Source organism: Hyla sarda, chromosome 1 (assembly GCF_029499605.1).
Source record: "Hyla sarda isolate aHylSar1 chromosome 1, aHylSar1.hap1, whole genome shotgun sequence".
In the NCBI taxonomy this organism is placed as follows: Eukaryota; Metazoa; Chordata; class Amphibia; order Anura; family Hylidae; genus Hyla; species Hyla sarda.
In genome coordinates, this window is record NC_079189.1 from 604,926,615 (window position 1) to 604,953,905 (window position 27,291).

The 27,291-nt window shown below is 46.9% G+C and overlaps 1 protein-coding gene across 6 annotated transcripts in view; it reads left to right on the forward strand.

The window, feature by feature from the left end:
* LOC130296555 (oocyte zinc finger protein XlCOF6-like) overlaps window positions 1-17,967 on the forward strand; it is a 121,419-nt gene extending 103,452 nt beyond the window's left edge. The window contains exons 2-5 of one of the 6 annotated variants that reach the window (XM_056548229.1): window positions 11,838-11,964; window positions 12,048-12,115; window positions 12,844-13,408; window positions 15,864-17,967. In XM_056548229.1, coding sequence (XP_056404204.1) covers window positions 11,931-11,964; window positions 12,048-12,115; window positions 12,844-13,408; window positions 15,864-17,464 — 2,268 coding nt within the window. In that variant the 5' untranslated portion in view covers window positions 11,838-11,930 and the 3' untranslated portion in view covers window positions 17,465-17,967. Of the gene's footprint in view, window positions 1-11,837; window positions 11,965-12,047; window positions 12,116-12,840; window positions 13,421-15,863 lie in introns of those variants that run through there. The other 5 variants (XM_056548222.1, XM_056548213.1, XM_056548248.1 and 2 more) reach the window with 5 other exon arrangements.
* Window positions 17,968-27,291: the final 9,324 nt, after the last annotated feature.

Sequence of the window (27,291 nt, forward strand, 5' to 3'; positions counted from 1 at the left end):
GTCTGGTGCATGACTGGAGAGGTGACCCTGCTGGGAATGCTGGGACATTATACAGTAATGGAGGGGTCTGGTGATGACTGGAGAGGTGACACTGCGGAATGCTGGGACATTATACAGTAATGGAGGGGTCTGGTGATGACTGGAGAGGTGACACTGCTGGGATGCTGGACATTATACAGTAATGGAGGGGTCTGGTGATGACTGGAGAGGTGACACTGCTGGGACATTATACAGTAGAGTGAGGGGTCTGGTGATGACTGGAGAGGTGACACTGCTGGGACATTATACAGTAATGGAGGGGTCTGGTGATGACTGGAGAGGTGACACTGCCTGGGAATGCTGGGACATTATACAGTAATGGAGGGGTCTGGTGATGACTGAGAGGTGACACCTGCTGGGACATTATACAGTAATGGAGGGGTCTGGTGATGACTGGAGAGGTGACACTGCTGGGACCAATTATACAGTAATGGAGGGTCTGGTGATGACTGGAGAGGTGACTATGGATGCTGGGACATTATACAGTAATGGAGGGGTCTGGTGATGACTGAGAGGTGACACTGCTGAGGACATTATACAGTAATGGAGGGGTCTGGTGATGACTGGAGAGGTGACACTGCTGGAATGTGGGACATTATACAGTAATGGAGGGGTCTGGTGATGACTGGAGAGGTGACACTGCTGGAATGCTGGGACATTATACAGTAATGGAGGGGTCTGGTGATGACTGGAGAGGTGACCACTGCTGGGAATGCTGGGACATTATACAGTAATGGAGGGGTCTGGTGATGACTGGAGAGGTGACACTGCTGGGAATGCTGGACATTATACAGTAATGGAGGGGTCTGGTGATGACTGGAGAGGTGACACTGCTGGGACATTATACAGTAATGGAGGGGTCTGGTGATGACTGGAGAGGTGGACACTGCTGGGAATGCTGGGACATTATACAGTAATGGAGGGGTCTGGTGATGACTGGAGAGGTGACCCTGCTGGGAATGCTGGGACATTATACAGTAATGGAGGGGTCTGGTGATGACTGGGAGAGGTGACACTGCTGGGAATGCTGGGACATTATACAGTAATGGAGGGTCTGGTGATGACTGGAGAGGTGACACTGCTGGCACATTATACAGTAATGGAGGGGTCTGGTGATGACTGGAGAGGTGACACTGCTGGGAATGCTGGGACATTATACAGTAATGGAGGGGTCTGGTGATGACTGGAGAGGTGACACTGCTGGGACATTATACAGTAATGGAGGGGTCTGGTGATGACTGGAGAGGTGACACTGCTGGGAATGCTGGGACATTATACAGTAATGGAGGGGTCTGGTGATGACTGGAGAGGTGACACTGCTGGGGACATTATACAGTAATGGAGGGGTCTGGTGATGACTGGAGAGGTGACACTGCTGGGAATGCTGGGACATTATACAGTAATGGAGGGGTCTGGTGATGACTGGAGAGGTGACCCTGCTGGAATGCTGGGACATTATACAGTAATGGAGGGGTCTGGTGATGACTGGAGAGGTGACACTGCTGGAAGCTGGACATTATACAGTATGGAGGGGTCAGGTGATGACTGGAGAGGTGACACTGCTGGGACATTATACAGTAATGGAGGGGTCTGGTGATGACTGGAGAGGTGACACTGCTGGGAATGCTGGGACATTATACAGTAATGGAGGGGTCTGGTGATGACTGGAGAGGTGACACTGCTGGGAATGCTGGGACATTATACAGTAATGGAGGGGTCTGGTGATGACTGGAGAGGTGACACTGCTGGGAATGCTGGGACATTATACAGTAATGGAGGGGTCTGGTGATGACTGGAGAGGTGACACTGCTGGGACATTATACAGTAATGGAGGGGTCTGGTGATGACTGGAGAGGTGACACTGCTGGGACATTATACAGTAATGGAGAGGTCTGGTGATGACTGGAGAGGTGACACTGCTGGGAATGCTGGGACATTATATAGTAATGAGGGGTCTGGTGATGACTGGAGAGGTGACACTGCTGGGAATGCTGGGACATTATACAGTAATGGAGGGGTCTGGTGATGACTGGAGAGGTGACACTGCTGGGAATGCTGGGACATTATACAGTAATGGAGGGGTCTGGTGATGACTGGAGAGGTGACATTGCTGGGAATGCTGGGACATTATACAGTAATGGAGGGGTCTGGTGATGTCTGGAGAGGTGACACTGCTGGGACATTATACAGTAATGGAGGGGTCTGGTGATGACTGGAGAGGTGACACTGCTGGGACATTATACAGTAATGGAGGGGTTTGGTGATGACTGGAGAGGTGACACTGCTGGGAATGCTGGGACATTATACAGTAATGGAGGGGTCTGGTGATGACTGGAGAGGTGACACTGCTGGGACATTATACAGTAATGGAGAGGTCTGGTGATGACTGGAGAGGTGACCCTGCTGGGACATTATACAGTAATGGAGGGGTCTGGTGATGACTGGAGAGGTGACACTGCTGGGAATGCTGAGACATTATACAGTAATGGAGGGGTCTGGTGATGACTGGAGAGGTGACACTGCTGGGACATTATACAGTAATGGAGGGGTCTGGTGATGACTGGAGAGGTGACACTGCTGGGAATGCTGGGACATTATACAGTAATGGAGGGGTCTGGTGATGACTGGAGAGGGGACACTGCTGGGAATGCTGGGACATTATACAGTAATGGAGGGGTCTGGTGATGACTGGAGAGGTGACACTGCTGGGACATTATACAGTAATGGAGGGGTCTGGTGATGACTGGAGAGGTGACATTGCTGGGACATTATACAGTAATGGAGGGATCTGGTGATGACTGGAGAGGTGACACTGCTGGGACATTATACAGTAATGGAGGGGTCTGGTGATGACTGGAGAGGTGACACTGCTGGGAATGCTGGGACATTATACAGTAATGGGGGGGTCTGGTGATGACTGGAGAGGTGACACTGCTGGGACATTATACAGTAATGGAGGGGTCTGGTGATGACTGGAGAGGTGACACTGCTGGGAATGCTGGGACATTATACAGTAATGGAGGGGTCTGGTGATGACTGGAGAGGTGACACTGCTGGGAATGCTGGGACATTATATAGTAATGGAGGGGTCTGGTGATGACTGGAGAGGTGACACTGCTGGGAATGCTGGGACATTATACAGTAATGGAGGGGTCTGGTGATGACTGGAGAGGTGACACTGCTGGGACATTATACAGTAATGGAGGGGTCTGGTGATGACTGGAGAGGTGACACTGCTGGGAATGCTGGGACATTATACAGTAATGGAGGGGTCTGGTGATGACTGGAGAGGTGACACTGCTGGGAATGCTGGGACATTATACAGTAATGGAGGGGTCTGGTGATGACTGGAGAGGTGACACTGCTGGGAATGCTGGGACATTATACAGTAATGGAGGGGTCTGGTGATGACTGGAGAGGTGACACTGCTGGGACATTATACAGTAATGGAGGGGTCTGGTGATGACTGGAGAGGTGACACTGCTGGGACATTATACAGTAATGGAGGGTCTGGTGATGACTGGAGAGGTGACACTGCTGGGAATGCTGGGACATTATACAGTAATGGAGGGGTCTGGTGATGACTGGAGAGGTGACCCTGCTGGGAATGCTGGGACATTATACAGTAATGGAGGGGTCTGGTGATGACTGGAGAGGTGACACTGCTGGGAATGCTGGGACATTATACAGTAATGGAGGGGTCTGGTGATGACTGGAGAGGTGACACTGCTGGGACATTATACAGTAATGGAGGGGTCTGGTGATGACTGGAGAGGTGACACTGCTGGGATATTATACAGTAATGGAGGGGTCTGGTGATGACTGGAGATGTGACACTGCTGGGACATTATACAGTAATGGAGGGGTCTGGTGATGACTGGAGAGGTGACACTGCTGGGAATGCTGGGACATTATACAGTAATGGAGGGGTCTGGTGATGACTGGAGAGGTGACACTGCTGGGACATTATACAGTAATGGAGGGGTCTGGTGATGACTGGAGAGGTGACACTGCTGGGACATTATACAGTAATGGAGGGGTCTGGTGATGACTGGAGAGGTGACACTGCTGGGAATGCTGGGACATTATACAGTAATGGAGGGGTCTGGTGATGACTGGAGAGGTGACACTGCTGGGACATTATACAGTAATGGAGGGGTCTGGTGATGACTGGAGAGGTGACACTGCTGGGAATGCTGGGACATTATACAGTAATGGAGGGGTCTGGTGATGACTGGAGAGGTGACACTGCTGGGAATGCTGGGACATTATACAGTAATGGAGGGGTCTGGTGATGACTGGAGAGGTGACCCTGCTGGGAATGCTGGGACATTATACAGTAATGGAGGGGTCTGGTGATGACTGGAGAGGTGACACTGCTGGGAATGCTGGGACATTATACAGTAATGGAGGGGTCTGGTGATGACTGGAGAGGTGACACTGCTGGGACATTATACAGTAATGGAGGGGTCTGGTGATGACTGGAGAGGTGACACTGCTGGGAATGCTGGGACATTATACAGTAATGGAGGGGTCTGGTGATGACTGGAGAGGTGACCCTGCTGGGAATGCTGGGACATTATACAGTAATGGAGGGGTCTGGTGATGACTGGAGAGGTGACACTGCTGGGAATGCTGGGACATTATACAGTAATGGAGGGTCTGGTGATGACTGGAGAGGTGACACTGCTGGCACATTATACAGTAATGGAGGGGTCTGGTGATGACTGGAGAGGTGACACTGCTGGGAATGCTGGGACATTATACAGTAATGGAGGGGTCTGGTGATGACTGGAGAGGTGACACTGCTTGGACATTATACAGTAATGGAGGGGTCTGGTGATGACTGGAGAGGTGACACTGCTGGGAATGCTGGGACATTATACAGTAATGGAGGGGTCTGGTGATGACTGGAGAGGTGACCCTGCTGGGAATGCTGGGACATTATACAGTAATGGAGGGGTCTGGTGATGACTGGAGAGGTGACACTGCTGGGAATGCTGGGACATTATACAGTAATGGAGGGTCCGGTGATGACTGGAGAGGTGACACTGCTGGGACATTATACAGTAATGGAGGGGTCTGGTGATGACTGGAGAGGTGACACTGCTGGGAATGCTGGGACATTATACAGTAATGGAGGGGTCTGGTGATGACTGGAGAGGTGACACTGTTGGGAATGCTGGGACATTATACAGTAATGGAGGGGTCTGGTGATGACTGGAGAGGTGACACTGCTGGGAATGCTGGGACATTATACAGTAATGCACGGGTCTGGTGATGACTGGAGAGGTGACCCTGCTGGGACATTATACAGTAATGGAGGGGTCTGGTGATGACTGGAGAGGTGACACTGCTGGGAATGCTGGGACATTATACAGTAATGGAGGGGTCTGGTGATGACTGGAGAGGTGACACTGCTGGGAATGCTGGGACATTATACAGTAATGGAGGGGTCTGGTGATGACTGGAGAGGTGACACTGCTGGGAATGCTGGGACATTATACAGTAATGGAGGGGTCTGGTGATGACTGGAGAGGTGACACTGCTGGGACATTATACAGTAATGGAGAGGTCTGGTGATGACTGGAGAGGTGACACTGCTGGGAATGCTGGGACATTATATAGTAATAGAGGGGTCTGGTGATGACTGGAGAGGTGACACTGCTGGGAATGCTGGGACATTATACAGTAATGGAGGGGTCTGGTGATGACTGGAGAGGTGACACTGCTGGGAATGCTGAGACATTATACAGTAATGGAGGGGTCTGGTGATGACTGGAGAGGTGACACTGCTGGGAATGCTGGGACATTATACAGTAATGGAGGGGTCTGGTGATGTCTGGAGAGGTGACACTGCTGGGACATTATACAGTAATGGAGGGGTCTGGTGATGACTGGAGAGGTGACCCTGCTGGGACATTATACAGTAATGGAGGGGTCTGGTGATGACTGGAGAGGTGACACTGCTGGGACATTATACAGTAATGGAGGGGTTTGGTGATGACTGGAGAGGTGACACTGCTGGGAATGCTGAGACATTATACAGTAATGGAGGGGTCTGGTGATGACTGGAGAGGTGACACTGCTGGGACATTATACAGTAATGGAGGGGTCTGGTGATGACTGGAGAGGTGACACTGCTGGGAATGCTGGGACATTATACAGTAATGGAGGGGTCTGGTGATGACTGGAGAGGTGACACTACTGGGACATTATACAGTAATGGAGGGGTCTGGTGATGACTGGAGAGGTGACACTGCTGGGAATGCTGGGACATTATACAGTAATGGAGGGGTCTGGTGATGACTGGAGAGGTGACATTGCTGGGACATTATACAGTAATGGAGGGATCTGTTAATGACTGGAAAGGTGACACTGCTGGGACATTATACAGTAATGGAGGGGTCTGGTGATGACTGGAGAGGTGACACTGCTGGGAATGCTGGGACATTATACAGTAATGGGGGGGTCTGGTGATGACTGGAGAGGTGACCCTGCTGGGAATGCTGGGACATTATACAGTAATGGAGGGTCTGGTGATGACTGGAGAGGTGACACTGCTGGGACATTATACAGTAATGGAGGGGTCTGGTGATGACTGGAGAGGTGACACTGCTGGGACATTATACAGTAATGGAGGGGTCTGGTGATGACTGGAGAGGTGACACTGCTGGGAATGCTGGGACATTATACAGTAATGGAGGGGTCTGGTGATGACTGGAGAGGTGACACTGCTGGGACATTATACAGTAATGGAGGGGTCTGGTGATGACTGGAGAGGTGACACTGCTGGGAATGCTGGGACATTATACAGTAATGGAGGTGTCTGGTGATGACTGGAGAGGTGACACTGCTGGGACATTATACAGTAATGGAGGGGTCTGGTGATGACTGGAGAGGTGACACTGCTGGGACATTATACAGTAATGGAGGGGTCTGGTGATGACTGGAGAGGTGACACTGCTGGGAATGCTGGGACATTATACAATAATGGAGGGGTCTGGTGATGACTGGAGAGGTGACACTGCTGGGAATGCTGGGACATTATACAGTAATGGAGGGGTCTGGTGATGACTGGAGAGGAGACACTGCTCGGACATTATACAGTAATGGAGGGGTCTGGTGATGACTGGAGAGGTGACCCTGCTGGGACATTATACAGTAATGGAGGGGTCTGGTGATGACTGGAGAGGTGACACTGCTGGGACATTATACAGTAATGGAGGAGTCTGGTGATGACTGGAGAGGTGACACTGCTGGGAATGCTGGGACATTATACAGTAATGGAGGGGTCTGGTGATGACTGGAGAGGTGACACTGCTGGGACATTATACAGTAATGGAGGGGTCTGGTGATGACTGGAGAGGTGACACTGCTGGGACATTATACAGTAATGGAGGGGTTTGGTGATGACTGGAGAGGTGACACTGCTGGGAATGCTGGGACATTATACAGTAATGGAGGGGTCTGGTGATGACTGGAGAGGTGACACTGCTGGGACTTTATACAGTAATGGAGGGGTCTGGTGATGACTGGAGAGGTGACACTGCTGGGACATTATACAGTAATGGAGAGGTCTGGTGATGACTGGAGAGGTGACCCTGCTGGGACATTATACAGTAATGGAGGGGTCTGGTGATGACTGGAGAGGTGACACTGCTGGGAATGCTGAGACATTATACAGTAATGGAGGGGTCTGGTGATGACTGGAGAGGTGACACTGCTGGGACATTATACAGTAATGGAGGGGTCTGGTGATGACTGGAGAGGTGACACTGCTGGGACATTATACAGTAATGGAGGGGTCTGGTGATGACTGGAGAGGAGACACTGCTGGGACATTATACAGTAATGGAGGGGTCTGGTGATGACTGGAGAGGTGACACTGCTGGGAATGCTGGGACATTATACAGTAATGGAGGGGTCTGGTGATGACTGGAGAGGAGACACTGCTGGGACATTATACAGTAATGGAGGGGTCTGGTGATGACTGGAGAGGTGACCCTGCTGGGACATTATACAGTAATGGAGGGGTCTGGTGATGACTGGAGAGGTGACACTGCTGGGAATGCTGAGACATTATACAGTAATGGAGGGGTCTGGTGATGACTGGAGAGGTGACACTGCTGGGAATGCTGGGACATTATACAGTAATGGAGGGGTCTGGTGATGACTGGAGAGGTGACACTGCTGGGAATGCTGGGACATTATACAGTAATGGAGGGGTCTGGTGATGACTGGAGAGGTGACACTGCTGGGAATGCTGGGACATTATACAGTAATGGAGGGGTCTGGTGATGACTGGAGAGGTGACACTGCTGGGAATGCTGGGACATTATACAGTAATGGAGGGGTCTGGTGATGACTGGAGAGGTGACACTGCTGGGACATTATACAGTAATGGAGGGGTCTGGTGATGACTGGAGAGGTGACACTGCTGGGACATTATACAGTAATGGAGGGGTCTGGTGATGACTGGAGAGGTGACACTGCTGGGAATGCTGGGACATTATACAGTAATGGAGGGGTCCGGTGATGACTGGAGAGGTGACACTGCTGGGAATGCTGGGACATTATACACTAATGGAGGGGCTCTGGTGATGACTGGAGAGGTGTTACTGCTGGGAATGCTGGGACATTATACAGTAATGGAGGGGTCTGGTGATGACTGGAGAGGTGACACTGCTGGGACATTATACAGTAATGGAGGGGTCTGGTGATGACTGGAGAGGTGACACTGCTGGGAATGCTGGGACATTATACAGTAATGGAGGGGTCTGGTGATGACTGGAGAGGTGACACTGCTGGGAATGCTGGGACATTATACAGTAATGGAGGGTCTGGTGATGACTGGAGAGGTGACACTGCTGGGAATGCTGGGACATTATACAGTAATGGAGTTGTCTGGTGATGACTGGAGAGGTGACACTGCTGGGACATTATACAGTAATGGAGGGGTCTGGTGATGACTGGAGAGGTGACACTGCTGGGAATGCTGGGACATTATACAGTAATGGAGGGGTCTGGTGGTGACTGGAGAGGTGACACTGCTGGGAATGCTGGGACATTATACAGTAATGGAGGGGTCTGGTGATGACTGGAGAGGTGACACTGCTGGGACATTATACAGTAATGGAGGGGTCTGGTGATGACTGGAGAGGTGACACTGCTGGGAATGCTGGGACATTATACAGTAATGGAGGGGTCTGGTGATGACTAGAGAGGTGACACTGCTGGGAATGCTGGGACATTATACAGTAATGGAGGAGTCTGGTGATGACTGGAGAGGTGACCCTGCTGGGAATGCTGGGACATTATACAGTAATGGAGGGGTCTGGTGATGACTGGAGAGGTGACACTGCTGGGAATGCTGGGACATTATACAGTAATGGAGGGGTCTGGTGATGACTGGAGAGGTGACACTGCTGGGAATGCTGGGACATTATACAGTAATGGAGGGGTCTGGTGTTGACTGGAGAGGTGACACTGCTGGGACATTATACAATAATGGAGGGGTCTGGTGATGACTGGAGAGGTGACACTGCTGGGACATTATACAGTAATGGAGGGGTCTGGTGATGACTGGAGAGGTGACACTGCTGGGAATGCTGGGACATTATACAGTAATGGAGGGGTCTGGTGATGACTGGAGAGGTGACCCTGCTGGGACATTATACAGTAATGGAGGGGTCTGGTGATGACTGGAGAGGTGACACTGCTGGGAATGCTGGGACATTATACAGTAATGGAGGGGTCTGGTGATGACTGGAGAGGTGACACTGCTGGGAATGCTGGGATATTATACAGTAATGGAGGGGTCTGGTGATGACTGGAGAGGTGACACTGCTGGGACATTATACAGTAATGGAGGGGTCTGGTGATGACTGGAGAGGTGACACTGCTGGGAATGCTGGGACATTATACAGTAATGGAGGGGTCTGGTGATGACTGGAGAGGTGACACTGCTGGGAATGCTGGGACATTATACAGTAATGGAGGGGTCTGGTGATGACTGGAGAGGTGACACTGCTGGGAATGCTGGGACATTATACAGTAATGGAGGGGTCTGGTGATGACTGGAGAGGTGACACTGCTGGGAATGCTGGGACATTATACAGTAATGGAGGGGTCTGGTGATGACTGGAGAGGTGACACTGCTGGGAATGCTGGGACATTATACAGTAATGGAGGGGTCTGGTGATGACTGGAGAGGTGACACTGCTGGGACATTATACAGTAATGGAGGGGTCTGGTGATGACTGGAGAGGTGACACTGCTGGGAATGCTGGGACATTATACAGTAATGGAGGGGTCTGGTGGTGACTGGAGAGGTGACACTGCTGGGAATGCTGGGACATTATACAGTAATGGAGGGGTCTGGTGATGACTGGAGAGGTGACACTGCTGGGACATTATACAGTAATGGAGGGGTCTGGTGATGACTGGAGAGGTGACACTGCTGGGAATGCTGGGACATTATACAGTAATGGAGGAGTCTGGTGATGACTGGAGAGGTGACCCTGCTGGGAATGCTGGGACATTATACAGTAATGGAGGGGTCTGGTGATGACTGGAGAGGTGACACTGCTGGGAATGCTGGGACATTATACAGTAATGGAGGGGTCTGGTGATGACTGGAGAGGTGACACTGCTGGGAATGCTGGGACATTATACAGTAATGGAGGGGTCTGGTGTTGACTGGAGAGGTGACACTGCTGGGACATTATACAATAATGGAGGGGTCTGGTGATGACTGGAGAGGTGACACTGCTGGGACATTATACAGTAATGGAGGGGTCTGGTGATGACTGGAGAGGTGACACTGCTGGGAATGCTGGGACATTATACAGTAATGGAGGGGTCTGGTGATGACTGGAGAGGTGACACTGCTGGGACATTATACAGTAATGGAGGGGTCTGGTGATGACTGGAGAGGTGACACTGCTGGGAATGCTGGGACATTATACAGTAATGGAGGGGTCTGGTGATGACTGGAGAGGTGACACTGCTGGGACATTATACAGTAATGGAGGGGTCTGGTGATGACTGGAGAGGTGACCCTGCTGGGACATTATACAGTAATGGAGGGGTCTGGTGATGACTGGAGAGGTGACACTGCTGGGAATGCTGGGACATTATACAGTAATGGAGGGGTCTGGTGATGACTGGAGAGGTGACAATGCTGGGACATTATACAGTAATGGAGGGGTCTGGTGATGACTGGAGAGGTGACACTGCTGGGACATTATACAGTAATGGAGGGGTCTGGTGATGACTGGAGAGGTGACACTGCTGGGAATGCTGGGATATTATACAGTAATGGAGGGGTCTGGTGATGACTGGAGAGGTGACACTGCTGGGACATTATACAGTAATGGAGGGGTCTGGTGATGACTGGAGAGGTGACACTGTTGGGAATGCTGGGACATTATACAGTAATGGAGGTGTCTGGTGATGACTGGAGAGGTGACACTGCTGGGACATTATACAGTAATGGAGGGGTCTGGTGATGACTGGAGAGGTGACACTGCTGGGAATGCTGGGACATTATACAGTAATGGAGGGGTCTGGTGATGACTGGAGAGGTGACACTGCTGGGAATGCTGGGATATTATACAGTAATGGAGGGGTCTGGTGATGGCTGGAGAGGTGACACTGCTGGGAATGCTGGGACATTATACAGTAATGGAGGGGTCTGGTGATGACTGGAGAGGTGACACTGCTGGGAATGCTGGGACATTATACAGTAACACCACTGGAGGGGTCGGGGTGATGACTGTATCATTGTGTGTCAGGTTCCTATAAGGTGTCAGGACGTGGCGGTCTATTTCTCCATGGAGGAGTGGGAGTATGTAGAATGACACAAGGATCAGTACAAGGATCAGGTGATGATGGAGGATCAGCAGCCCCTCACATCAGCAGGTAATAGACATGACTATATACACACGTCCTCTCATTATTTGTATGTAAAGAATGAATTCAGTCTCTGTATGTGTTCCCTACAGTCAGATCCAGTAAGAGAACAGCAGCAGAGAGGTGTCCCCGTCCTCTTCTTCCACAGGATCAGGATCAGGTAGATGGAGATATTCCCTATGATCTGTAGAAGGGCTGTGAAGCTCTTGTGTTCAGTCTTGTTTTATCCTACAGTATTATATGCTTTATACTTGTGGAATGAGAAAGGTGGAGATGACAGGATAAAGCCGACCATAGACATTACATGTTGTCTGGATCTTCTCACAGTTTTCTGGCTATGGAGACTGCTGGTTGGAATAAGGAAACAACAGGTTGGATTTATACCCATCTAATCCTTTATTTCCCCCGAGACAAACCCCAGAGGTGTCTGGCAGGAGCTGATCTCCTCCACTGACACAACCTGAAGCCTGTCTAGCCGGATATACACTGATCAGTCATAACATTATTACCACCTGCTGAGTATTATGGGGGTCCCTCTCTGACAGGTACTATCCTGACAGGTGCTATTGTCACCAGATAATCAATTTTAATCACTTTACTTGTCAGAGGTTTTAGACTGGGGTCACACACAGTATTTTTGACCATAACCAGGAACAGACAGAAAGCAAACTTCTGGTTTTGGCTTAAAACACGAAGCAAAATTCTTTGTGTGAACCCAGGCTTAATTTTATGGCTGATCAGTACATGTGAGGTTGTTACTGATCCCTCCATAATATCTATGTCCATCCTCTTGTCATTTTTGGTCCTCATGATAAATAATGATCTTTTTCAGCTCATGATTGACTTGTCCTACTGTCTGATGAATTTTACAATATGTTATTTTTACAGATTATTAATCAAGGAGAAGATCTGAACAATATGGATCCTCCTGATACAGATGTGAGCGGTGATGAGCAGTATATGGAGAACATTCCTACAGGGAGCAATCTGATCTATATTAATGCTGCAGATATAAAGGAAGAAGAAGAGACAGATGTGAGCGGTGATGAGCAGTATATGGGGGACATTCATACAGGTAAAGATCTGAGCTATATTAATGCTACAGACATAAAGGAAGAAGATAAGACATATGTGAGCGGTTATGAGCAGTATAAGGAGGACACCCCTACAGGGAAAGATCTGATCTATATTAATGCTGCAGACATAAAGGAAGAAGAGACAAATGTGAGCGGTGATGAGCAGTATAAGCAGGACATTTCTACAGGGAAAGATCTGATCTATATTAATGCTGCAGACATAAAGGAAGAAGAGACAGATGTGAGCGGTGATAAGCAGTATAAGGAGGACATTCCTACAGGGAAAGATCTGATCTATATTAATGCTACAGACATAAAGGAAGAAGAATATACAGATGTGAGCGTTGATGAGCAGTATAAGGAGGACATTCCTACAGGTAACCGCCCGGGTGAGTAGTAACTAATAAATACAGTGAAAAGTCATAGCTTCTACTCTTCCAGTCATTGTCTACAGCAAACTTGTATGCAATATTTTTTTTTCTGCTGTATATTCCCCCATTCAGCCAAAATGCACATTAAATATAGATGAACATGTGACCTGTATATAGGTGATAACACATAATGTGCATTAATAATATGGATGTGAAATACAGCTGGAATCTGGACATAGAGTATATGAGTGCGGTGCTGCCTGCTGCTTCCGTTTCCCATCTCTATAGACAGAGGAGGAATATTTCTTCTTTATCTCCGGTTGGTGGATCCTAAGGTGCAGGGACAAGTGATGGGGACTTCTGGGGACTGATTTATTTGTGCCCTATGGAGTTAGTCTATAAAGTTGTGCTTGTCCCTAATATCTCGGGGAGATAATCCTATAAGACTCCTATATTTATTGGTTCTTTGTGTTGGTATGTTGTGTGGATAGTATGTCGGTCCATGTAACTGGATTTACTGCCCCATCTGAGATTTCCAGCCCTGTGTGACAGGTCAGATGGAGAGTCCGACCCTTTATGTGAGCGGCTGAGTGGACGGTATGAGAGAAGACTAGGTCGTTCATGATAACAAATAGATCTTTAGTCTGTGAGACACATTCATCTATGCAACAATAGACAGGAGCTGGGAAAGGTGTCTGGATGCACTCAGTGACCTTTGAAGAGGTCATTTCAGAGGGAGGGGGAGGCTGAGCTACTATTGTCTTATCTACAGTCATGGCCGTAAATGTTGGCACCCCTGAAATTTTTCTAGAAATTTCTGGCAGAAAAGGATTGCAGGAACACATGTTTTGCTATACACATGTTTATTCCCTTTGTGTGTATTGGAACTAAAGCAAAAAAGGGAAGAAAAAAAAGCAAATTGGACATAATTTCACCAAACTCCAAAAATTGGTCTGGACAAAATTATTGGCACCCTTTCAAAATTGTGGAAAAATTTGATTGTTTCAAGCTCCTTTAAACTCATCTGGGGCAAGTAACAGGTGTGGGCAATATAAAAATCACACCTGAAAGCAGAGAAAAAGGAGAGAAGTTCACTTAGTCTTTGCATTGTGTGCCTAAACATGGACAACAGAAAAAGGAGAAGAAAAATGTCTGAGGACTTGAGAACCAAAATTGTGGAAAAATATCAACAATCTCAAGGTTACAAGTCCATCTCCAGAGATCTAGATTTGCCTTTGTCCACAGGGCGCAACATTATCAAGAAGTTTGCAACCCATGGCACTGTAGCTAATCTCCCTGGGCGTGGACAAAAGAGAAAAATTGATGAAAGGTGTCAATGCAGGATAGTCCGGATGGTGGAGAAGCAGCCCCAAACAAGTTCCAAATATATTCAAGCTGTCCTGCAGGCTCAGGGAGCATCAGTGTCAGCGCGAACTATCCATCAACATTTAAATGAAATGAAACGCTATGGAGGAGACCCAGCAGGACCCCACAGCTGACACAGAGGCATAAAAAAGCAAGACTACATTTTGCCAAAATGAACTTGAGTAACCAAAATCCTTCTGGAAAGCGTCTTGTGGACAGATGAGACCAAGATAGAGCTTTTTGGTAAAGCCCATCATTCTACTATTTTCCGAAAACTGAATGAGGCCTACAAAGAAAAGAACACAGTACCTACAGTGAAATATGGTGGAGGTTCAATGATGTTTTGGGGTTGTTTTGCTGCCTCTGGCACTGGGGGCCTTGAATGTGTACAAGGCATCATGAAATCTGAGGATTACCAATGGATTTTGGGTCGCACTGTACAGCCCAGTGTCAGAAAGCTGGGTTTGGGTCCGAGATCTTGGGTCTTCCAGCAGGACAATGACCCCAAACATATGTCAAAAAGCCCCAGAAATGGATGGCAACAAAGCGCTGGAGAGTTCTGAAGTGGCAGCAATGAGTCCAGATCTAAATCCCATTGAATACCTGTGGAGAGATCTTAAAATTGCTGTTGGGAAAAGGCGCCTTCCAATAAGAGAGACCTGGAGCAGTTTGCAAAGGAAGTCCAACATTCCGGCTGAGAGGTGTAAGAAGCTTATTGATGGTTATAGAAAGGACTGATTTCAGTTATTTTTTCCAAAGGGTGTGCAACCAAATATTAAGTTAAGGGTGCCAATAATTTTGTCCAGACCATTTTTGGACTTTGGTGACATTATGTCCAATTTGCCTTTTTTCTCTCCCTTTTTTGGTTTAGTTCCAATACACACAAAGGGAATAAACATGTGTATAGCAAAACATGTGTTACTGCAATCCTTTTCTGTGAGAAATACTTCATTTTCTACTTTTCACTGTAACGCTGGGAAATCTTTAGGAAGAAGCAGCACTCCATACACCCAATAGTGAATGAATAGACTATATTTATATGCAGAATTGCTAAAATATTTCTTTAAAAAAATGTAATCTGTTTTATCCTTGGCAGATTCTTGTACCAGGAGATCAGAGGAGAATCTTATATCTTCATATTATAAAGCAGATGATGATATCACACAAGATACATATGAAGAACATTCCATTATCCCAGATACACCCTCAGCCCTTCACAGCCAAGATCTGTCATCTGATCCTGTTATACCCGTCCTGTCTTCTGATTTATCACAGACTGTTAGGCTAAATAAGGAGAAGCCATTTTCATGTTCAGAATGTGGGAAATGTTTTACTCACAAATCACGCCTCGCTTTACATCAGAGAATTCATACAGGGGAGAAGCCATTTTCATGTTCAGAATGTGGAAAATGTTTTACTCAACAATCACGCCTCGCTCTACATCAGAGAATTCATACAGGGGAGAAACCATTTTCATGTTCAGAATGTGGGAAATGTTTTATCAAAAAATCTACTCTTGTTGAACATCATAAAACTCACACAGGAGAGAAGCCATTTTCATGTTCAGAATGTGGAAAATGTTTTCTTCAAAAATCAACTCTTGTTAAACATCAAAGAACTCACACAGGGGAGAAGCCATTTTCATGCTCTGAATGTGGGAAATGTTTTATACAAAAATCACTTTTTGTTGAACATCTAAGAAGTCACACAGGAGAGAAGCCATATTCATGTTCCTATTGTGGGAAATGTTTTACTCAAAAAACATCTCTTGTTAAACATCAAAGAATTCACACAGGAGAGAAGCCATTTTCATGCCCAGAATGTGGGAAATGTTTTACTCAAAAAGCAGCTCTTGTTGATCATCAAAAAACCCACACAGGGGAGAAGCCATTTTCATGTTCAAATTGTGGGAAATGTTTTACTCAAAAATCAACCCTTGTTAAACATCAAAAAACTCACACAGGGGAGAAGCCATTTTCATGTTCAAATTGTGGGAAATGTTTTACTCAAAATTCAACCCTTGTTAAACATCAAAAAAGTCACACAGAGGAGAAGCCATTTCCATGTCCAGAAGGTGGAGAATGTTTTATTCAGAAATCACATCTTTTTCAACACCAGAGAAATCACACAGTGGAGAAGCCATTTTCATGTCCAGAATGCGGGAAACGTTTTACTCAAAAATCCACTCTTTTTGATCATCAAAAAACTCATACAGGGGAGAGGCCATTTTCATGTTCAAATTGTCAAAAATGTTTTACTCTAAAATCAGCTCTTCTTAAACATCAAAGAATTCACACAGAGGAGAAACCATTTTCATGCTTGGAATGTGGGAAATGTTTTACTCATAAATCAAGTCTTGTTGAACATCAAAAAACTCACACAGGAGAGAAGCCATTTTCTTGTTCAAATTGTGGGAAATGTTTTACTCATAGATCAACTTTTGTTAAACATCAAAGAACTCACACAGGAGAAAAGCCATATTCATGCCTTGAATGTGGGAAATGTTTTACTCAAAGATCAACTCTTGTTGAACATCGAAGAACTCACACAGGAGAGAAGCCATTTTCATGTTCAAATTGTGGAAAATTTTTTACTCAAAAATCAACTCTTGTAAAACATCAAAGAACTCACACAGGGGAGAGACCATTTTCATGTCCAGAAAGTGGGAATGTTTTTTTGAAAATAGCGCCTTGTTAAACATCAAAGAACTCACACAGGAGAAAAGCCATTTTAATGCTTAGAATGTGTTTAAATATTTTACTCAAAGATCAACTCTTGTTGAATCACAAAGAACAGAGGAGAAGCTATTTTCATGTTCAGAATGTGGGAAATTTTTTACTCAAAAATCACTTCTTGTTAAACATTTTCATGTACTATACGTGTGGAGAGGGTTCCAGATACAAGCCCTCTCCATACCAGATGGCTCCCAGCTGGGGAACGCTGCTTATTGCTGACATAGAGCGATCTTGGTGCCAGTTTTTTAACACCCTGATTCAGTTTTGTAGACAGACAAATAAAAAGTTATATGGATCTAAATAGAGGGATAATTAACCTGAATATAAAGGTAGATAGTGCGGGTGATGCTGATTCCAAAGCTTTTTACCAGGTGAAAATCAGCAGGTATTCATCTTGTTGCTGAGATGTTTTTTTACTTATTAAAGGGGTTATCCAGGAAAAAACTTTTTTTTATATTTCAACTGGCTCCAGAAAGTTAAACAGATTTGTAAATTATTTCTATTAACAAATCTTAATCCTTTCAGTACTTATGAGCTTCTGAAGTTAAGGTTGTTCTTTTCTGTCTGAGTAATCTCTGATGACACGTGTCTCGGGAAACGCCCAGTTTAGAAGCAAATTCCCATAGCAAACCTCTTCTAAACTGGGCGGTTCCCGAGACAGGTGTCATCAGAGATTACTCAGACAGAAAAGAACAACCTAAACTTCAGAAGCTCATAAGTACTGAAAGGATTGAGATTTTTTAATAGAAGTAATTTACAAATCTGTTTAACTTTCTGGAGCCAGTTGATATTTAAAAAAAAGTTTTTTCCTGGAATACCCCTTTAACTGAATTGTTAGGCGGCTGCATGTGCATAGTTTTCCCCCGCCCACTCCACTGATAACCCTGCCCTCTTCTTCATTAATATTCATCCCCTCCTTGCCATGTCTGTGAAAGGGGCAGAGTTATTAACTGGCCTGGGCAGGAGAAAGCTTTGCACATACAGCAGCAGCTGCCACCTCCAGTGCAGTTCAAGGGGTACTCCGCCCCTAAACATCTTATCCCCTATCCAAAGGCTAGGGGATAAGATGTCGGATCACGCCCCCTCCATTCATGTCTATGGAAGGAGGCGTGACAGCTTTGTACTAGCCGTCACTCCCTCTCCCAGAGACATGAATGGAGGGGGCGTAACGGCTGTGTTCGGCCATCATTCGGCACGGAGCAAAGCTCGCTCCGTGCCCCAGATGACTGGGGTGCAGCGTTGAACATTACTGGTGGTCCCAGCGGCCAGACCCCTGCGATCTGACATCTTATCCCCTATCCTTTGGATAAGGCATAAGATGTTTAGGGGCGGAGTACCCCTTTAAACATTAAAACCATATTAGCATCAAGAACGGCTGCACTGATTTTCACCGGTAAGAAGCGTTTGAATCAGCCTCACTATCACTATCTACCTTTTTATCCAGGTTAACATGGGTGGCCCCCATTTTTTAACTTAGTGAACAAATAACAAACTACACAAATTGGCTATTGTTGCCCTTTCAACGCACCTGAAGAACACAGATAAGGTATAAATAAAACACGCGAATTAGCAAAATTGCTTTCTTTATTTTTTCCTGTAAATTTTATGGCATAATAAAGAGTGCCATAACAAAGTACAATGGGTCCCGCAAAAAAAATAAGCCTCATAAGGGTCTGTAGATGGGAACATTTTTTATGGCTCTTAGAATGAGAGGAGAAACAAAAACTCAAAACATTAAAACTGGTTTGGACCTGAAAGGGTTAAAGATGAAAGAACTCGTTTCTTTGCAACATTAAACAGTACAAGAAAAAATGTCAAACATTTACATGTCATTAATAATAATAATTAAATAGATTAGCCCTTAATGGCCACAAAGTTTTGGAGTTAATGTAAATATCCGTATTTACATTAGTCCTAACAATATAATCCGGATCATACAGGTCAGAGGCTGAGAAGACCTTCACCTTCTAGTAATAACACTGGACATAGAAGAAGAAGACGACGTCCTGAAACCAAATTCCATTATACGCCAAGGAACAACAACACTAGACTCCCCCCCCCCCCCCCCCCCCCAACATAAATGCTGGGATCAGGAGGTATTACTATACCGTATTGTTATGTGTGTGTTACAGATGGTCGCCTTGTAATAATATTTTTATACATTCTATGACCTAATAAACATATATTAGGATACTTATATTTTGTTATTGTTCAGTGTAATCTCTTGGGGTTGTTATGTCCGGGGGGGGGGGGGGGGTAGAGAGCAGCGCAGAACAGGGACATTGATATTTTGACATTGATAGATAAATGGCAGCTTCCAACTGTATGTCGGTCCCTTCACTGGACTAAGTGAATGGGGTGCCAACGAAAGTCTTGACAGGCCAAGTGAGCAACAGATAAGGTACAAAATCAGTAGTCACAGGATTATTTAGGGACAAGCCAAAACCTAGAGGGGAGCATTGTACACAATCATAAGCAGAGTTAGGACAAGCAGGTCAAACATAGAGAGTGGTAAAGTACAAAGTCAGCAGGCAAAGGTAGGGTCAGGTTATAAGCACAATCAGGTCACACGATATCACAGGAACAGGCTGGTAAAGGAAACAATTCACAATTGGGCAATGGCTACAAACATAGAGCAGTTTAAATATTCCACGCTGGGAGACTGTGTGGCTGCTGATTGGCCCAGCACTCATGCCTCCTCATTGGTCGGGTATGCCAGACTGAAATCAGAGATGGCACTGTAGCCAAGCTGGGTAAGTTCATGACAGTGCTGTTTATTGAATATACAAAGAAATATTATGATATCACTAGTGCTATGGTCTTCGTGGTGTTCATGGTTTCAGTTCCGCTCCTCCCCAGCTTTGCCAGCCTGGCTATCTGCAGGGTCACTCTCTTCAAGTAGCTGATTCCTGGCTGGATTTTTAAAGTAAGATAAAAGATGAAAGCTATGGGGCAACACCAGCATGTTTGTGTAAAAAAGAAAAAAATTTTACAATAACATGCTGGAGTAGACCCCAACTTTACCTTTTCATAAGAGGTAAAAGGAATAGAAAGGCCCCTCAAAATTTGTTAGGCAATTTCTCCAGAGTACAGAAATACCCCATATGTGGCCCTAAACTGTTGCCTTGAAATACGACAGGGCTCCGAAGTGAGAGAGCGCAGTGCGCAAAATTAGGGATCTGCATGGAGACAGACCCGTATGCAAGAATGACACTTAAATTACCAAAATTACCCTACAGCAGTGTTTCCCAAACAGGGTGCTTCCAGCTGTTGCAAAACTCCCAGGATGTCTGGACAGTCAATGTCTGTCCGACAATACTAGGAGTTGTTGTTTTGCAACAGCTGGAGGCTCTGTGTACGTATATGTAGTGTTTTACTTTTTATTTTGTGTAGTGTAGTGTTTTCAGGTTAAATTTACACGAACAGGGGTTCACAAACAAACTTGTAGCAAACAAACTTGCAGCGAGAAACTCACTGTAAACCCCCGCCCGTGTGAATGTACCCTGTACATTAACATGGGGGGGGGGGGGGGCAAACCTCCAGCTGTTGCAAAACTGCAACTTCCAACATGCCCTTTGGCTGTCCGTGCATGCTGGGTGTTGTAGTTATGCAACAGCTGGAGGCACACTGGTTGCAAAACACAGAGTTTGTTACTTAACTCAGTGTTTCCCAACCCATGTGCCTCAAGCTGTTGCAAAACTACAACTCCCGGCATGCATGGTCTGTCAGTGCATGATGGGAGTTATAGTCTTGCAACAGCTGGAGGCACACAGGTTGGGAAACAGTGTTTTGCAACAACCAGTGTGCCTCCAGGTGTTGCAAAACTACAACTCCTTAAGTCCCAGGATGTCAGGGCGTACCTGTACGCCCTGGGTCCTTAAGGGGTTAAGGACACCTCCTTTAGGACCCAGCCAGGTTTAATTTTTGTGTTTTTTGTATTTTTCCTTCTCACTTTTAAGAGTCATTTCTCTTTTTTATTTTTTCCCATCCACAGAGCCCTGTGAGGACTTTTTTTTTTTGCAGGACCAATTGTAGGAATGGGGGGTTTCGTTTTAACACAGTTCACTTTACGGTAAAACTGACATTTTCTTTATTCTAAAAATTTTTATTAATTCTTTATTATTAAAATTTCTTATTCCCATCCCTATAACTTTTTTTTTTTCTATAAATGGGTATGAGGGTCATTTTTTCTTCTCTGATCTGTAGTTGTTATTGGCACCATTTTTGTTTTGATCCCTTTTTATTATTTCCTGACGTGACCAAAATTCAGCTATTCTGGCGTTTTTTTTCTTTTTAATACATTTTATGCCGTTCACCGTGCAGGATTATAAACATTTTCCAGAGGAAAAGTTGCTGAGTTGCCCATAACAACCAATCAGATTGCTTCTTTCATTGTTCAGAGGCCTTTTCAAAAAAATGAAAGAAGCGATCTGATTGGTTGCTACGGGCAACTCAGCAACTTTTCCTCTGGACAGGTTTTGATATATCTCCCCCAATATTTAGCTAGTTTGGACATTTCCGCATGCAGGGATACCAAATACCGTATTTATCGGCGTATAACACGCACTTTTTAGGCTAAAATTTTTAGCCTAACGTCTGTGTGCGTGTTATACGCCGATACACCCCCAGGAAAGGCAGGGGGAGAGAGGCCGTCGCTGCCCGCTTCTCTCCCCCTGCCTTTCCTGGGGTCTAGAGCGCTGCTGTCGGCCCTTCTCACCCCCTGGTTATCGGCGCCGCTGCCCGTTCTGTCCCCCTGACTATCGGTGCCGATAGCCAGGGGGAGAGAAGCGGCGCCGACAGCCTGGGGGAGAGAAGGGGCAGCGGCACCCATTGCCGGCGCCGCTGCCCCGTTGCCTCCCCCCATCCCCGGTGGCATAATTACCTGAGTCGGGTCCGCGCTGCTGCAGGCCTCCGGCGTGCGTCCCCGGCGTCGTTGCTATGCGCTGAACGGCGCGGCGCATGACATCAGTGCGCCGCGCCGTGCATAGCAACGACGCTCGGGACGCTTGACGGAGGCCTGCAGCAGCGCGGACCCGACTCAGGTAATCATGCCACCGGGGATGGGGGGAGGCAACGGGGCAGCGCCGCCCGGCAATGGGTGCCGCTGCCCCTTCTCTCCCCCTGGCTGTCGGCGCCGCTTCTCTCCCCCTGGCTATCGGCGCCGGCACCGATAGTCAGGGGGACAGAACGGGCAGCGGCGCCGATAGCCATGGGGTGAGAAGGGCCGGCAGCAGGGCTCTAGACCCCAGGAAAGGCAGGGGAGAGAAGCGGGCAGCGACGGCCTCTCTCCCCCTGCCTTTCCTGGGGGTATATCGGGGTATACACGCGCACACACGCACCCTCATTTTACCATGGATATTTGGGTAAAAAACTTTTTTTACCCAAATATCCTTGGTAAAATGAGGGTGCGTGTTATAGGCCGGTGCGTGGTATACCCCGATAAATACGGTATGTATTATTATTAATTTTTTATTTTTTTTTATGGGAAAGGGGGAGTGATTTACATTTTTATTAAAGGGGTTTATACATATTTTGAGAAAGAGTAAGAGTACCTGTCACCAAACCATATTTTCTAAACTAACTTATATTCCCTAACCACTCCTAACACCCCTCGAGCTTTAAAAAGCTGTGTATCTTGCCTTTCTCCTTGCTCACATTGTGTGAACTCCTGGCAGGAGAAAGTGGGCGTTCCCCATCAAGTGCACTGAAGCCTGCGAGAGTTGTGCCCCACACCCACTTCCTGCCAGGGCGGCAGGAGTCCAAACTAACTGCTTGACTTGCGCAGGGAACGGAACAGAGCCACCTAGTGGCCGTTTTTTTTCAATCACATTAAAAACATATAAAGGTTGAAAATTTTAACAGCAAGTAAATAAAAAAAAGTGTCTTATAATTACATGAAGAACAATATATTAAAAGTTTAGTTTGGCGGCAGGTACTCTTTAACCTCTTGGGGATGCAGGGTGCCCGCTCCTGTTCTATAACGCGGGTCGGTCCCGTCGGCTAACAATAGCTGGGACCCGTGGCCAATACCGGACATCACCAATCGCTGATCGGGACCACTGCGGTAAAACTGCGGTCTCCCGATCAGCTGTTTATCTTCGTTGTCTGATTGCCGAATGACTGCTCTGTGCCTGAGATCCAAGCAGGAGCAGTCGAGCGCCGAAAACACTGATCAATGCTATGCTACAGCATAGCATTTATCAGTGTGGCCAATTAGTGTAATGCATGTTATAGTCACATATGGGGGAAGAAAAGTTTAATTAACAAACAGTACCAACAAGGTAAAAAAACATCAGCCTCCAAAGATCCAAGAGACCCAAATCATAAAGGAGATAGACAGTTGACGACCCGGGTAGGGCGTTATAAGGAACACAAGATAGTAGCGGGAATCAACCCTACAGCAGGTGAGGGCTACACCTGGGACCCAGCTGAAGGAAAGGCCAACATAGACAAAAAGGCCAACATAATAGACAAAAAATATGCACACAACACACACACATCCGGGCAACCCCCCCCCCCCCCCCAACCACAGCATCCACCACAGAGGAGAACTACTGAGACAATCCAGTTGGAGGGTCAGCTAATGCATCAAGTAAGAGCCAGGGGGGCCAGATCGTATCAAATTTCTTGGGACACTTGCGACTCAAATATAACTGCTGGTATAATGGGACATATTTGTTGACCAAACTAAGCCATCGGAACAGAAGAGGAGGAGAGGAATACTTCCAGCCCATCGCCACCACTTTACAAGCACAAAAGAGGAGGAATCTAATGAATAAACGTCTATGGGGACTAGAAACAACCCCATTAATAATATAAGGGAAATCCAAATTGTTAGCTAAATATCTATTCACATCTCTCCAGAAGGGGCGATAATAGGACACTCCCAGACAGCATGTAAGAAAGTACCAACATCAGAAGAGCAACAAAAACAAAGATCAGATGGGGAAACACCTATGTGTTTCGGGGGAATAATACAACCTGAGTATGTATCTAGATTGTATCAGAATATCCCTACAACTAACCACAGTGGAATAATAAGTACCCTCGACTTCCTTCCACGGACACTCAGATAAGTCAGGGATATCAACCACCTACTTATGAAATGCTTCCGAGAAAGGACTAGGACCCAATGACTGGAGGAGAGCATAGGACTGAGTGAGAGGTTTAGACAGGTCCGTGGTGCCCAGGAGAAGCTCCACCTCAGAAAATACCGGAGTAAACGTCAGGGAGCCAAACTTCACCTGAACCACATGCCTAAGCTGAAGATACCTATAAAAGCCATTTTCAGGCATGTCATAACGTTCCTGAATGTCCTAAAAGGATAAGAAAACCTTATCCTCTCCAAACAGGAGCACAAATTTATCCACAGGACCGCAAATTTAGCTCCATGACTACCCCAAAAGCCAGCTCCCTGTAACCCGTGCAGGTGAGAAAGATGAACATTCCCTCACAGGGGCGCTCTAGAAGACACCAGCGGTTGCAAAAATTTTCCTGACACCACGGACCAGACTTTAGCTATCATTGAATGGGAACAAGAAAAGACGAAGCAGAGGAATACCTGTAGAGTGAGTTAGTAAGAGCTTCATAAGAACCCATCAGAGCCCCAGCCAAGGCAGTAGCAGAATTCGAAAGATCCAGGTCGATCCAACATGTTGCATAGGACCAGTTGGGAGGCAAGAAAATAGTTATAGACATCAGGGGTAGCTGAACCGCCATGTCGCTTAGGGGCCTGGAGAAGAGCCCGACCGAGTCTGGAAGGCTTGTCCTGCCAGTAGAAGGATCCCAGAGCACCACAGTTTCGCAAAAAAAACTCCTAGGAGGAATAAGGGGAGCTAAATGGAAAAGATAAAGGAACTTGGGAAGATAGATCAACTAAAATATCTTAATGCTGCCAGCCAGGGATAGAGGAAGCGAGGACCAGGCGCGCAACCATTCTTCAGTTGAACTCATAAGCGATTCTAAATTCAGGGAAAGATAATGCGCCAATGATGCAGTGATGTCCACCCAAAGATATCTAAAGCAATGGACCACCTTGTAAACCCGCTGGAAGCGAAGGGGGAAGGACAACCTCAGTCGAGAGCGCCATCAGGGAAGGCTTAGCACAGTTGACCCACAGGCCCAAAATCAAACCAAACTGGCCAAGTAGGTAAATGCGAGAAAGAAGAGAACCCTCCGCATCTGCCAAATAAACTTAGGTGTCATTTGTATATAAGGAAACCTTTTCTACAAAAGAGCCCTAGGAATACCACAGATAGTAGAGTCCATACGGATTGCCGCCGCCAAAGGCTCTACCGCTGGCGCAAAAAGAAAAGGAGATAGGGGACACCCCTGCCTCGTCCCACACCCTAAGAGAAAAGGCGCAGAAACAATTTAAATTTGTGCGAATGCGGGCCCTAGGGCTATCATATAACAGACAGACCCAAGCACAAAACCGAGGGCCAAATCCAAACGCACCCAGGACTTCCCAGAGATAGGGCCACTCTACAGAATCAAAGGCCTTGTACACATCAAGACTGACAACAACCCCGGTAGGGAAACCTTCCCTACATAGCAGATTTAACGTTCCTCTGACCTGACACACCCGCTATAAAAGCTCCCTGTATTGTGGCCTTGTGCGCATCCCGTTGAACAAAGGGGTCAGGATGAGAAGCTTTATGCTCCCAGTACTCAGTATGGGCAACCCCCAGAGCCTCCACAACAGCCTCAGCCTGTAACCAACCCGGGTGGATGCATCAGATATGGGAAGGGGTAGTAGGGCCTAGATTAAGAACAACAACTATAGCAGAATTGTCTGAGATCCCCCTAGTGGTATAAGAAACATCCCTTACCACTGGGAGCAGATCCTTAGACGCCAGGGCAAAATCAATACAAAAGAAGGACCTATGGGCCGCAGAGTAAAAGGAAAAAGCAGATGCAGTCCAAATATCAGTCACGCCCAACACAAGGTGCCAGTTAGCTAAAGAGGAGCCAGGGTCATCAGCGGTGGTGCGATCGAGCAGGGGATATGGAGCCACATTGAAGTCACCTATGAAAAGGACAGGGTGAGAGGGAAAAAGATAACAACTTGTTAGTAATCAACTCCAACACAGAGACTTGAAAGGGAGAAGGCACATAAACAGAAACAAGTACAAAGGTAAAAGGTCCAATAGAGCAATGCGGTATTACCAACCTCCCAAAGTTATCAGGCCACCTGAGAAACCATCAACGGTATAGATTTAGCTACTAAAACAGAAACTCCCCTAGCATAGTTAGAATAAGAAGCATGATAACCCAGTGCTATCCAAGCCCTCTTCAGGGCAAGAACCTTCTGTCCAGTTATATGGGTCTCCTGGAGACATAGAATTTGTAAAGCACCCGTTTCCTCATATTATAAGCATAGAGCCCTCTTAAATTTGGAGTTAAGCCCCCTGACGTCACAGCAGGAAATGGTGGCTGGCAGTCCAGCATGCACCCCAGACTTTCAGTAGAGGGCCTCAGCAAGGCACCACCAGGGGCTATGAGGCCAGCAGCCAGTAGCAGGTAGGTGAGGAGAACTTGCAAAATCCATGGGCGCACTGTTCCCTACAGAATTATGGGTAAAGCCTTCAGCAGGAGACCTCAGCACAGACTGCACTCTTCTACCCCAGCAGCCTACGGCCTGCAGCGGGAGTTGCTATGGTGGCCAGAGAAGAAGGCCCTGCCCACGAAGGCTGAAAGTGGCGCCCAAGCTTCAGGAATGGCCAAGGGTCCAGAAGCCCGACACTGCCTGGCAAAGCTTTACCGCCCCACACCTCTATGCAGCCCAGG